Source organism: Ursus americanus, chromosome 13, assembly GCF_024610735.1.
Source record: "Ursus americanus isolate L20-20 chromosome 13, mUrsAme1.1.p, whole genome shotgun sequence".
NCBI lineage: Eukaryota > Metazoa > Chordata > Mammalia > Carnivora > Ursidae > Ursus > Ursus americanus.
This window is the reverse complement of record NC_142139.1, coordinates 21,358,340-21,372,887: the sequence shown is the minus strand read 5'-3', so window position 1 is coordinate 21,372,887 and position 14,548 is coordinate 21,358,340. Positions and strand designations below refer to the sequence as shown.

At 43.1% G+C, this 14,548-nt stretch overlaps 1 protein-coding gene across 11 annotated transcripts in view; it reads right to left on the bottom strand.

Annotated features, from left to right (window-relative positions):
• Positions 1-14,548, bottom strand: part of JADE1 (jade family PHD finger 1) — a 187,821-nt gene that overhangs the window by 35,403 nt on the left and 137,870 nt on the right. For all 11 annotated transcript variants that reach the window (XM_087866439.1, XM_045798990.2, XM_087866440.1 and 8 more), the window contains one exon: positions 6,927-7,004. In XM_087866439.1, coding sequence (XP_087722565.1) covers positions 6,927-6,978 — 52 coding nt within the window. In that variant the 5' untranslated portion in view covers positions 6,979-7,004. Of the gene's footprint in view, positions 1-6,926; positions 7,005-14,548 lie in introns of those variants that run through there.

Below are 14,548 nucleotides of genomic sequence, written 5' to 3'. Positions count from 1 at the left end.
GGGGCCATGCCTCCAGTCAGGAATGCACCAACATCTACAGAAACATTCACCGAAAGCCTACAGGCCAGAGACTCAAGTCTTGACGGTATTATACCAGTTCTCTCTACAGCCATGCTCTCTCCAAGGAACCTCCCAAGTGGTCAAGAAGCTCCCAGAATATTATTCGAGCAAAAATAATTTGCATCCCCTTTTAATTAAAAAAAAAAAAAAAGGTATGTTACAGAACTTTTTTTGAAGTATGTTGGGTGAAAACAAACAAACCAGAACTGAGAGTATTTGAAATACCACAAGAACCAGGAGATAGTGATTTATGTTACAGCAAAACACTAGCCACCTGTAAATTCTTAAAAACCATGTGCTAAGATTACACTTGGTTGGTGCTGCATTTTGGTTTTGTCTTCAGAATGTCAACATTTAATGGCAAACTAAATTAAGAATATGGCAAGTAAAATTTTTATTTTCTTGTTGCTTTCAGGAGGAGTTGAAAACTCTAAAAATATGCCAATGATGTCTAAAATTACTTTACTGACCATACAGAAGACAGTATTACCTAAAGTTAGTCCACTCCAGTGACAAGTTTAAGTGACTTTAAAAATTCTGGACATGTACACACCATTTAAGAACAATTCTCTATTAAACACTGGAAAGAATGAATAGAGAAAACATTTTGTTTTAACATCCCCGAACTCCCACTGAACAGAACGTTGTGGGGTAACAATAAACGCTATAAAAGCCTCACAGATCACAGCCTCAGGAGCCTGGCTTCTGTACATGCACAGAGCGCTCGGCCGTTTTCGGGTCCTACCAGGCAGGTATCTCAAACGCTCTCCTTTGAAATTAAAAATAGCCATGCTTCTTGCCCTAGATCTAAAATAAGGAAAAACCTCAAGAGTAGACTTAATACCCACTGCACACACTCCACTGGTAACGTGTGTGTGATAAGCCAGGTTGCAGGGCGCATGCGAGGCTCAGAAATTGGAATGAATGGTGGTCTGGGTGTTCACACCACCACAAAACGCAAACTGTGAGAGAACCTCACCACTGACCAAATACCAAATCTGCTATTTGTCTCCAATACTGCTGTGCTTCTAGACACTAAATGACATGCTGCTGTCTTCAGGAATGTCAAACTAGCTTAACAAAGTAAGGCACTTAGGACCAACGAGTACCAAAGAGTCCAGCAGGTCAACTGGTGTCACAAAAGTGCACAGACCCAAGACACGCCCCTATGCATTACTTCAAAGCTAGGGACAGCCCTGTGCAAATAAAGCACTGCTGTGGAAATTCCCACTGTAAAGTAAGCAAATTTAATGTAGCTATTAACTATCTGCTCTAACTGCAAGACAGGAGACAAAAGTCTAATGTAACTGCTGTTTCTAGCAGGGGCTGACCCTACACCTACCACAGCCCCCCCATCCCAGCATAGCTTAGCTCCGCGGTCCAACTCACTTCCTCAATCCAAAATACAAAAGCTTAACGCATATATTCAAAACACTGGCTCAGGAATGTTTCAACATAAATACACTTGGGCCTTCCACGAACTGACACACCAGTGTTTCAGTTAGCCAGCGCTCCTGCCCAGTCCACGTCCAACAGCTACCGAAGACTAGTCCGCGGGCTAGATCACTTTGTGCTACTGCTCCGCCAGCCCAAGAGGATGCCTGCTCTGCCTGCCAGTGTCAAAGCCAAGCCACAAGTCGGGTTTGAAAAGGGGCAAAGCCATCTCTGTGTGCCCGGAGGAGACACGGATTCAGGACACGTTCACGTTCTGCAGTATTTGAACCAAAAATCCCTGCATTTCAAGAATGCCTACACAATCCCTTAGCGTCACAAGATGCAACTGATGGGGGAAGGAACAGATTAAAAGTATAGCCAAAAATAAATGGAAGTGGAAGCAGAGTTAACTTTTATGCAAAAGAGAAACCACCAAAGACTTGCATGAAGGTCACCAAGCACAGCCAATCGAATTAAGAAAATAAAGGCAAGTTATCAAAACATGTAAGGGAACTCTAAATGCAACGAGACATAAAGAGGTACAAGGCAAAAAGTATGTTTCAGCCACTAAAATTCTGCTCTCTTCATTGTTTATCTGTAAGCTGGAGAGCACCCAGAAAAACAAAAGTCCTCCTATAACTTTATGTTTACTACTCATCAACCCTAATTACCAATGCAAAATTAGTAGTTTTGAATTTTGCTCAGCACTCTTTTCTGCACATTCATCATCACAGGTGATGGAGCAGAGCTCAGCTGGTAAGTGGAGAAGACGGAATGTTTCAGGGCCAGTACAGGTGTGGAAACTAGGCGACCAAGGAGGGTCCCCAAGGTACCTGGTTCCAGACCCCCAGCAACACTCCAGGCCTTCCCACAGGGAACTCAACACAGCCCTGACATTTAGGAATTCAACAGGAAAAGGAAGCCCTGCTTCACAACTTCAGGAAAAACTTTAAAAATACCAGCACACTTCTCCCATTATTTGTTAAAAATCAATCAATCAATCAATTAATTAATTTCCCTCTGGGTCTTTGAGAGGTACATTTAAAAACAACAACCAAAAAAAACCCAAAGACATCATTTACATTTGGCTCCCTTATTAACCTAGCCAAAGATTCCATATTCTGAAAAGAGAAAAAAAAAATGTGCCAAATGGACAGTACTCATTAAGTGTTATTTAATTCTTGTCTTACTTTTACAGGAAAAAAATAGAAGGACGGTGATCAGAGCTGTTAATTGGCCTGAGATAACAATCCATAATTCCTGCCAAAAGAAAGGACACTCAATGCTTTAATTAGGCTCTGCAGCTTTATTGAAGATAAAAATGCAATCTCCTTCAGGTTTTGGAAATACTGATAATAGCCGGTGGAGCCCATTCCCACATTTGCCAAAACTCCTAAGGACAGAGGATCCTGGGCTGGGAGCAGGAAATGAAGGGCTTGTTTCCCTGGGCCACGCCCTGGCACAACATGTAACTTCAGAGACTGGTGAGGGCCACCCAGTCCCAGGAGTCCAGCAATTACAGACACAGCCTGCAAACACCCCAAGCTATTTCATCCAACTGCAGGGCCAGCCCTCTACAGGGCACCTGGAGAAAGGCTTCAACAACTCCGACTGCAGCTGGATGAGGGCTTGCACTGGCACAGAAATTGCCCATCCATCCCCAACTGTAAATACCACACTGGTATTCCCCTGGATCGGGCCAGAAAACAAAGCAAAGGACTCCAGCCCAGAGGCCAGCAGGGCCCAGCCGTGGCTGCGGCCGGTGGTGTGGCCCCACGCTGACGTCTGCAGCTGCCTCTCCTCCACTTGGACAAGTTCTGCATTGGGCTGGGAACTGCTGCCAAAATTCTGTCAGGGCTGCAGGCTGGAGAGGCTGGGGAGTGGCCACTGCACAGACCCAGCCCTTCTTGCAATCAGTGCTTTCCAAGTGCCCACACCCACCTGAGGGTGGGCCCAGTTCTGCAGCCCCAACTGCAAGGGTAGAAAGCACCCCATTCAGGCCACCACGGGCTTACACAAAAAGATGGGCTCCAATACAAATAAGCTGGCCGGTGCCAGAGGCCTATGCTATGAAGCAAGTGCCCTCGGAGAGGGTTGGAAAGGGTACTGCATGGCGTGGATATGTACATACTTTCAGGAGGTTTGGCATTCCAAGGGTTCTTAATGAGAGCTGTTTGTTTACTGTGATCATCGTCTACCGTAATTACCAAATCATTAAGCCTGGACAGACAGTACAGTCCTAAAGCATCAACATATGCTTCACACTGAACCAACTATATGACAAAAGGATGGCCCGCCTACCTTCTACCAGAGCTATCGTGATTTCCATACCTAGCCTGGAGAAGGACAGAACCCAGCATTGTGGTCTACCTAGTTTAACCCTCCAGTACTCTAGAATGCTCCATCATGCTCTGCCTCCACCTTCCTCAGGGAGGCCAGCACAAATAGGAATGTATTAAGAGGAAGAAGAAAATGGCTGTCACACCATTAAGGTGACTTTTGATGGACACATTTTGGTGAACTCTGGGCACGCTCTTCCTCCTTCTTTTCTAATAAGAGTTCTAGGTGGAAATCCCTATTTAGATGAAACATCTGGTCTTCTAGGGCTGTTGTGTGCTCAACTGTGTCCCCCGGAAATTCTTATGTTGAAGGCTAACCCCCAGTATCTCAAAATGTGACATTTGGATAAAAGCCTTCAAAGGGGTGATTAAGTTAAAATGAGGTTATTAGGGGGGCGCCTGGGTGGCGCAGTCGTTAAGCGTCTGCCTTCGGCTCAGGGCGTGATCCCAGCCTTCTGGGATCGAGCCCCACATCAGGCTCCTCCGCTATGAGCCTGCTTCTTCCTCTCCCACTCCCCCTGCTTGTGTTCCCTCTCTCGCTGGCTGTCTTTCTCTGTCAACTAAATAAATAAAATCTTAAAAAAAAAAATGAGGTTATTAGGGTTGACCCTGATCCTATCTCACTGATGTCCTTAAGAGGAAAACTTAGACACAGACGCCAAGAATGTGCATGCTCAGAAGACCATGTGAGGCCACAGGAAGAAGGCCAGCCAAGGCGAGAGGCCTCAGAAGACACCACACTTGCTGACACCTTGATCTCAGACTTCCAGAACTGTGAGAAAATAATTACCTGTTGTCTAAGCCACCCAGTCGTGGTATTCGTTATGGCAGCCCAAAAAGACCAACACAAGGGCTTCGGGGGTGGAGCCTGTGGGCGGCCGAGGAGAAGAAGACTGGGCCGCGGTCCAGAACTGCACTGTTCAACATGGTCATCACTAGCCACTGCAACTTCTTTTAATGTGCATTTTAATTAATTAAAATTAAACAAAATCTTAAAACCCACCAGAGCTCCTCAATTACAGCAGATTAGAACATTTCCATCCTATTGGGCAACTCTAGACCAGAAAGGGGAAGGCTCTAAGTGTGAGAGAACGTTCCAGGAGAACCTTTTCTTTCTTTTCTTTTCTTTTCTTTTCTTTTCTTTAAAGATTTTAAGTCATCTCTATACCCAGTGTGGGGCTCGAACTCACACGCTCCACGGACCGCGCCAGCCAGGTGCATCCATGCAAACCTTTTCTAAACCAGCTCTCTCAGGGAAGAAATGAAGCAGCAACAAGAGCACACAGAGTGAGCACAAACCTGTTGCCCAATGCCAAAAAATATATTAAAACAGGACTCTAAGCCTTGTATTAAGCATTATTAGTATGTGAAAGTAATTCATGAAACCTTCTTCTGATTAATTCTGAACCTAAAAAAGCAAGACTTTTTTAAAATTGCCGCAGGACAAAATTGTGTACTCGAGCAAACAGCAAGCATTTATTGAGTACTTAGGGCTCCTGAGGACACTCTGATAGGCACCACAGGGGGCAGAAAAGAAATATCTCAGCATGTTTTTGCCTCAAGGAGTAAAAAAGCCTAAGTAAATATCAGAGGAAAAAAACAGGTAGTGAGGGCTGCATACAGACAAGCACTAAGAAGTTCAGAAGGCTCCCTCAACGGCTCTCCCAAGTGGTTTTAACTGCCTGTGCCTGGGCACAGACCCTCAACACCTTTCCCGGAAATAAAAGGAAAGCCCTGCTCTCTGGAGCCCCCAGTCCTCCGTGTCTCTCCTTCCCTCATCCAGTTAACTGTTTCCCTGTGCCAAACATCAGCAGCTCCCACTGTCTGTCCCCCAAGTCCCAATCCCTTAGCTCCTCAAGCCCACCCCTTTGCAATCTTGTCACAGCCTACCATTCCATGTACCCCGAACACCCAACACTCTTCCTATAGCCACCCAATCCACATCCCACTGCCCCATGCCTGTCCCCAAAGCTCCCCAACAGAATGCCATGTTTGAGTTCTTCTGGTTTTCATGTTTCTGGTCCTCCTCCCTGTGTTTCTCATGGCTGTCGGTGTGGCCACCTTTAGCAGCAAGCCCTGCTGTCTAATTTACAGCTTTTACTCTGCTGAAGACTTCAAGACTAGAAAACTAAAAACAATCCTGTTTGCCTAAAAACTATTTCATCCTCCAGGACCTGCCCAAATTTCAATCCTGCGTTTCCCTGGCCCTCCTGTCCCCTGAATTTGTGCCTACAAAACGCGTTTCCACCAAGCTTCGAAAAGACATCTCTATTACCCCCTAATGACTTTCTGTCAGAGCTGGATTTCATATTATGTCTAAGACAGAGTTCCTTGAAAGCAGACCTAATACCCTTCCTATCATGCAGCAGAGCAAGCAGGTTTCTCAAGTTTAATCTGTAACCTAAAACATAAGCTAACAGGCTGGAGCTCAGGCACGGTGCTAGGTACAAAATTTCCTTGTTATCTGAGAGGAGCTCTTCGAGTAGTATGTTAACTTCTCAATACACAGAAGCTGTATGACATTTATTTTGACTGCCTGGAAGCCAACTAACTTCTGGTTCTCAACTGCACTGTGAAAATATGAGGATGCCAGAGAGCAAGGATGAAGGAAGTAGTCATATTAAATACAGTGACGTTAAAAATCAAGTGAAGAGCATGGCCTCTCAACTTACTAAAAACCTATACTTAATATTCTCACATCACACTAGGCAGTCTTCAATCTCCCTCTGTATCAGGTTGGACTAGTTGATAATTAACTGGCTTCGATTAAGTTCCCTCTTCATAAATAGCAAGTCTAAGGGCCATAAATGATGTTTAGGAAAAACAGACACACCAGTGACTCTTGGAACTGGATTATTCGTCCTTGGATAACAAACCGGAAGCCTGAGGAATGCCCACCTGCAGTCAACCTTACCAGAAAGACTTGGTTACAGACCTGTAGTACCACTCTCAGATGTGATTCTCCAGGCCTTGGCCTTCTGACCTGCCTGATATGCGAAGGGCCTCAGCTATTTAAAACATCACATTAAAAAATCATGTTTTTACACTGACCCAAACCCGGGTAGGCTCCAAGAACAACAAAGCAGGACTTACTGCCATTGTCGTCAGAATCCTCACTGCTGCTGGGAAGGCGACCTCGTTTCATGATCTCCCCGGGAAACAGCAGGCAGCCTGCAAAGCAATGAGACAGCACTTAACCCAAGATGATAATACACAATCATCAAGTTGTGCTTCAGATGGCAGCCCAGGATTTACAGCATACAAAAGCAAACAATCGGCTTTAAGGAGCATTTGAATTGTCAACAGTAAAAAGACCAAAGATACATAATTAGGTGCAATCATTAACAGAACAGATTTCAAAAAGGAGGGGGGGGTGGGGAAGTTTCGTATCAATGGGTCTCCCAAAGGTGCCAGGTTTCTCTCTTGTTCCAGTGACATTATCACTACAACAATTCCAGGAGTCTTTTTAGCGGACTGGCGGCAAGCACTGCAGAAAAAACCCACGGCAATGAGCACAGCGCTTCCTCACCACAGACAGATTCATAGTTTACGCGGGTGTGTATGGGGGATGGGGATGAGGCTGCGCCTGGATGTGTGAATACTGACACTGCACTGGGCATGATTATGCTTCTCAGGCAAATATTGCTAAAATAATCCTAAAAGCCAAATAACCTAGAGTTCTAGTTCTAGGAACAAAATAAATGGGGTATTAGGAAAGCAAGTATCTCCTCCAGCCATCTCCAACCCCTTGGCATTCACAGCTCCAACAGGAAGGGACAAGACATAGTATCTGATCCAGCCCCCTCACCTTTACTCTTGAGGAAACTGAAGCCAAAAAAAGTTTAAGCAGCACCTTGCCCAAGGTCACACTGTATGTGAGAGCTTTGAATTCCAAATCCAATTTCACTGAGCTTCACCCAACTCCTTATAACCTGGTTCAACCTACCCCCTAGCCAGACACCTGGCACACCTTTCTGACTCCATCCAGGTGATAATAGGCCTCCAGAATCACCAGGTAAGAGAAAGACTCTACTTAGGAAAGAGGACACTGGACAGAGATTAAATGCCACTTAATGAACTAATAAAGATGGATTCCCTGGTCATATTCACACAGGCAGCTCTCTAAAGAAATCCAAAAAGCTTTTCCAAACTGAAATTACTGATCACCCTGACATTTTTAGGAACTTGATCTTACTGCAGGGCAATGATTCCCGATGAGAGAGGAAGGCTTTTCAAGTCAGAAGTACCCATTCAGCCCCTCAAGAAAAGTACATCCCAAACTCCCCCTCAAATGGGAATCAGAGCATTAGAATGTGGTGTGTTTCTCACAGCCTGGAGCACAGGAATGGTGTGGATCAAAATGTGGAGAACCACCGTGTTACAACAAGACAGAAATCAGAAACCCAAAGCTCCACTCTAAATGGACCTATTGAAGAGCAGACCAAAAAAAGCAGAAAACCCATCATACAGTGCAGTCTGTTCCCACCTACAAAAGAGACCTGTATGATTGACTCAAATGTTCAGGCCCTAATCTACAATTCCAAAACTTTATATTTTCTTTCTGAGACACCAGTTAAGGTTTGTGGGTTTCTGTTCACCAACTGAGATTCTTCAAAACCATTAATAAAAGGATTGACCAAGTTGCAGCCCAGACATGAGTTGTGATCTGGGTCATGGGCTATCTTGTGGGCTAGGGTTTCATACTGTGGGGCAGGGTCACAGTCCTAGAACCCACCCACCCCTTTTCTGCAGAGCCCCATTCACCCATAACTAACACCCAGCAATCTATAACTTGGACTGGGGCAGGCCCATTCCAGTCAGAAGCTTCCACGCCAACAAACACCTGTGGCCAACTCCCTACTTGGAAGGACCGTCTGCCCTGCCTGGTCACCACATACCAAAAACACCAACTACTGATAGCTAAACACTCCTCCAACCTTCCAGGGAGGGCAGCCCTGCTTCCCTTCCCACAGGAGGCACAAGGACGAGAGGGAAAAGCAAAAGACCACTCATTCCTAACAACAGCTTCAGCTCCCCAACGCCTATTACACCAAAGAGCTTTAAAAAAGGAGGGAGGGAGGGAAGGAAGGAAGGAAGGAAGGAAGGAAGGAAGGAAGGAAGGAAGGAAGGAAGGAAAGAAGGGAGGACTACCTAAGAGAAATTCCTTAAAAGTAAGGGTGTGATGTGACACAAGAGGGATGGAGCTCCCACCTCAGGAACGGGTGTGAGAACTGAGGAGGAGAAAGAGGCTAAGGAAGCCCAGGAAACACTCCCCAAGCTAGAAACAAGAAAACCAGTGCTGATCGCTTCTCCATTGCTTAGGACAACTTAAATTTAGCCTGAAGAACTTAGCATCTTTTTCACTCAAAAATCTTCCTCCTAGCCTTCAAACACAACTGCCAGAGAAAACACCCAGTTCAACAGTCACTAAATGAAAAATGCAAGCATTGGCCAAAATAGAATGACGCTCCTAAACGCACATAAACACTCTCTCAAGGAAAATTATGCAGGTAAAAAAAGAATAAAAATAGTACTTTCCTCCTAACGAATTCCATTTTCATCCACCCTGAAAGATGTTGAGAAATGAAGGTTGAGAATGCTATATTGTACTTCTCCAGGGAATCTAATAATGCGGGGTGATAATGGGGGTTAGGGCACAGCGGGAGTTCCTCCTCTGTTGCTCTAATATACTTAAACCTTGACATCAGGCTGATTTGTCTCACCTGGGGTTACTTGCTATATCAAGAAATCAAAGTACATGTTAGTATCTTTAAGATACACAATACAGTGGTTGTATGCTTCAAGCATCTGTCCAATAAAAGCCAGTGTGGGAAAGAAAACAGAGGGCCCTCTTCATCATTATCTTCGCTGACTCTTTTACGGGCATGGCTGCTTATTATCTAGACAACAGTGGAGTAAGTAACAATTAATTAAAACTCACAACACTCCAGAGAAAGCACAAGAAGATGTAATAGCGTATAATGCATCCCACGAACACGTGAATACCGAATCTACTAGAGGGCACTGGAGAAAAACTATTCCTGACCTCGTGGAACTCCTGGTCTGGTTGAGGAGCGAGGCAAGTAAACAGAAATTCAGAAATGGTTAGTGCTTGACAGTGGTAGGCACAAGGCTCTGTAGGAACAGAGGGTGATGGGGTCAGGGAAAAATTCCCTGAGCAGAGTCCTAAAAAATAAAGGGGAGGTAGCTGAAGTGGAAGCATGACATTTTAGGCGAAGCACTGTAATATCTGACAACATACATGTAACCTACCATATTCTGTACAGCATCTTCACACCCAGAATCTATTTGCTCATTTTTTTACTAATATACGTCCCTTTTTACCTTTGACCCAATTGCCAACCCTTACTGATTCATAATGTAGGACTCTTTCAAGTTCCCCTAACATTGCCTCACAGATTTGTCTTCAAACACCTGTATCTGGATAGCTTTAAGCACCTCCCTTCCATTCTCTGTGCCTATAATTTCTTACCCCTTCTGATTACAAGAAATTAATCCTCTCTAATAGGAGACCACATCAAGTCATTCCCTATACAAATCTCTCCCTCTGTTGTACACTTACAAAATGGGTGCAGCCAGAAACTCAGACGTCTTCTGACACCTCGCCCCCTCAGCGAGGCTTGCCTCTGCTGGGCCAGGCCTCTTTCCGTTCTCAGCCTCTGCTAATGGTGGCTTCTTTGCCCTTTTCTCCCTATCCCCAATCCCACCTCTTCTCAGGGCTTCACACAAAGCCACTAAGCACGGTCCCCCATTCCAATTAAAAGCACTTACATTCTGTACTACTCATTCCATCTCTCTCCATTTAGAACGTTTTCACCCTTTTATTTTCTTTAATAATCAATTCTTGCTTTGTATCATCACTTAAATGTTCCACAGATGTGTGTCTCTAGAAATTTAGAGAGTTCTTCAGAACAGAGATCCTCTTTAATTAAATATGAAAATAAGACATCATGGAGAGGGTCCTGAGCAAAATAGCCTCTAGGACAAGCTCTAATAAGACACACCCAGAGTGCTCTGGGTTGTCCTCACCCAGACATTCTGCCTGGTTTCATCAAAACTGACTTAAAGTGATGCGATTTACAGGAGCCTGGAGTGTCCATTTGCCACGAGAAGCAGAACAGGTAGGCAGATAAAAATACTAATTATTAGGCATTTGGACTTTGTCCAAAGAGAGGAAGACTACCCAGGAAGCCTGATTATAATAAGAACATTGCCCGGAAAGTCCATGTAAGAGGGGTCATTGGCCAAAGAGACCCCAGATGGAGACGTCAAGTGACAATCCTTTGGCACCTCCGCTGCAGGGAGGGGCGTGCCAAGACAACCAGGCACGTGTGGTGACTGCTCAGGGTACCGCCTCCTCGGGAAGCGCAGGCACTATTTATATGACCATCCTTGTGGACATTACATGCAAATCCCTTTCCTTCAATCTTCTCTTCACACAGGTTAAAACTAGTGGATTAACTAATATATTAATTCGATTAAATTTGTACTGAGTTGGATACCTGAAATATGGTGAACAAGATATAGAATGGCCCAAGGGAATATACAGTAAGCAAATAAGTAGACAGGGAGCTTCACTGTGAGAACTGCTATCAAGGTTACAGGATTACCATTCATAGATTATGGTGGGGCACAGGATACATAAATGAGATAGCAAGGTACCTCAAAACCTTAAAATGTAGCTTTCCTCAAGACTGAAATTGGGGGAAAAAACATCAGCATGCCCAAAGTTAAGAGCAGCCATGAGCTGAAGGAATCCATCCCCAAGGTGGCCCAGGAATTTACCAAAGAGTGAACCAGTTCAGTGAGCTGGGTGTGGTCCCAGGGAGGCATGACTGGTATGTGATTCTGAGGAAGAAAGAATGAGAAATGACCTCAGGGATAAGGAGCGAACGGGTTTTACAAAAGAGCAACATGATTAAGAATTTGAGGATGTTTATTCAATGCTATTCCTGGGAAAGATCTGAGGAAAACAAACTATCCAGTTACTAGAATTACTCTCTGTGGCATAGCAGGGACCATTTATCAGGCCATAAACTCTACAGTTATAAAAAGATTACACCCTAGTGATTTTAATTATCTTATGGCTCATATGTAGAAAGTCTGGTTTCTTCCTCAAAGTATCTATTTTATCCATTGTTTCACTCTTATTTCACTCAAGAAGTTCTAGAAGGCACTCAATTAAACACCACTACTTCTCTATGTTATCACCTAATGCAATGCTATGTATTAAAATAAACTATTGGATGAATGACTGAGTTCTCATACACAAAGTGTATCTTATGCTCACTCGGCTTTATAGAATTTTGAGATGCTTTCACTTTAATATTTAATTGACCTCTAACTGGAGTTACTTCTGTTATATTATTTTTTTTTTTAGATTTTATTTATTTATTTGACAGAGATAGAGGCAGCCAGCGAGAGAGGGAACACAAGCAGGGGGAGTGGGAGAGGAAGAAGCAGGCTTATAGCGGAGGAGCCTGATGTGGGGCTCGATCCCAGAACGCTGGGATCACGCCCTGAGCCGAAGGCAGACGCTTAACGACTGAGCCACCCAGGCGCCCCTACTTCTGTTGTATTATTTTTAAAGATTTATTTATTTGAGAGAGAGAGAATAGCACAAGCAAGAGGGACAGAGGGAGAGGGAAGGAGAATCTCAAGCAGACTCCCCACTGAGCACAGAGTCTGCCACAGGGTTGATCTCAAGACCCTGAGACCACGACCTGAGTGGAAACCAAGAGTTAGACTCTCAACCAACTACGCCCACGAGGAGCCCCCTGTCACATTATCTTCAAATTTACTGGTGTCCTTCCATTTTCTGTCAAAGTTAATCTAATACCTAAATTTACTATATTTAAAAATATATTTAGAAAATGTGTAATATAAAAAGGTATATAAAGGAGAATATTTTCAGACACTAACTCATCTTTAATAAAAAGCATTTTATAATGAGCTACTTCCTTTCTGTTTGCTAAGTTCATACAGTTTGGATATTATTTTTAAACATGTAACAGATACGTTGATTCCTAAGTTATTGAATACCCCCCATAGAAAAAAACTTACATTTTCTTAAAATATCACCTTCTTATCTTCCATGGCATACACAATACCCACTGTAACAAAGTATCCAAATATAATAATGATCTGTACTTCATAGTAATTTTCTGTTCCTCAAATGAATGTGAAAGAAATCCAGCTGATTTCTTACCTGTTTTTAAAGACAACATTAATTGCTCAGAATTTTTCACATTGGCAACATTATCTAATTCATATGCTCACTGAGAGTCTAAAAATACTACTGTGACTATAACTCAAATCCAGCTTCCTCACTTTAAGCAAAGGGTTATATCTGGTAAAAAAAAAAAAAAAAGTCACATATTTGATGTAACTGACAAACGGCTTAGATCTTAAGTGTTAAAGCTTTAACCTTGTCCAAATATTTCAAACCCCCCAAAATCAGAACTTTTAAAAATGTCCTTTATAATGTCATACATCAAAATCTGTTTAAAAAATGCTGCCCAAGCTACTATAGAGCCTTTGTGAAAATGTCACACTTGAAAATACTCAGTGGAAATTTCAGCAGTAAATAACCACCTCTCCCAAAAAAGACCGTAACTGACCAGATTATTTATTTGTACAAACATTACTAATAAAGCCCAAGTGCTATAATGCATTAGTTCACTGTAAATTCTTCATAAATTATTTGTAAACTCGGCCTTTAAAAGTCAATGAAAACATAAATTTGAATGGTTCTAAATGAATCACAAGCAGCTCCCATTTGCCAATTTATAAATAATCCAGTCCCTGCTTATGAGCTCTAAAAACACTCAAACCCCTCACAGGTATCTGTAATCACTGACTCAGCAACTTAAGAGCAGCTATGACAAAACATTGCAATCATTTGTATTTAGAATTTATTTAACTTCCCTTGACGTGGGAATAAAGGAATTCGCACCCAAACAATAAAGGCAGTCGGGTCACCTGGGCCTCCAGTCTTGAGCTTCTATCCCTACTTCCATCTACTCAGAAGTCTCTTCTGTTAGATCTGTGTGCTCAGATATGGAGACGCCAAAGACATATTCGGAAACACAAGCAAACTGCAAGGGGGGAAAAAACCCTGAAATATAGGTCCATTTACATATAAAAAGGACAAAGGAAGAGAATATATACATACACCAATTGCTTGCATATTCATGGAAATTTTCTGGAAGAATATAAAGGATATTAATAATGCTGTTTATTTCTCAGAAATGTGACCGAAGTATTCAGATAGAACGAGATGAGAACTTTTACTTCTCTGTCTCACCTTTTATAAGACTTTAATTGCTTAACCATTATACTGTCCTACATATCCAACACTTTTCTTCCCTGCTCCTCACTCACCATATATATACTAGATCCTGGGAGCACAACTTCTGAGTCCCATGTGAAGCATCAGTCCAAAATCAGCAGCCAGCAATGAACTATACTGCACCCCTTCTTAAGATGAGGTACAAGAGGCTTATGCCTGCCTTCTAAAGAATGTTTGATGGAATAGTACAGAAAAGAAAAAAGCAGAAAAGGTAACAGGATAATACCATAAAACGCTATTATCACCCACTCATTATTTACTCAAAAGCAAAAGTTTTCAAAATACATAAGAACAGCCATTACCAGTAGCAGGTCACTAAAAATATATGCAATGAGAACAGGAA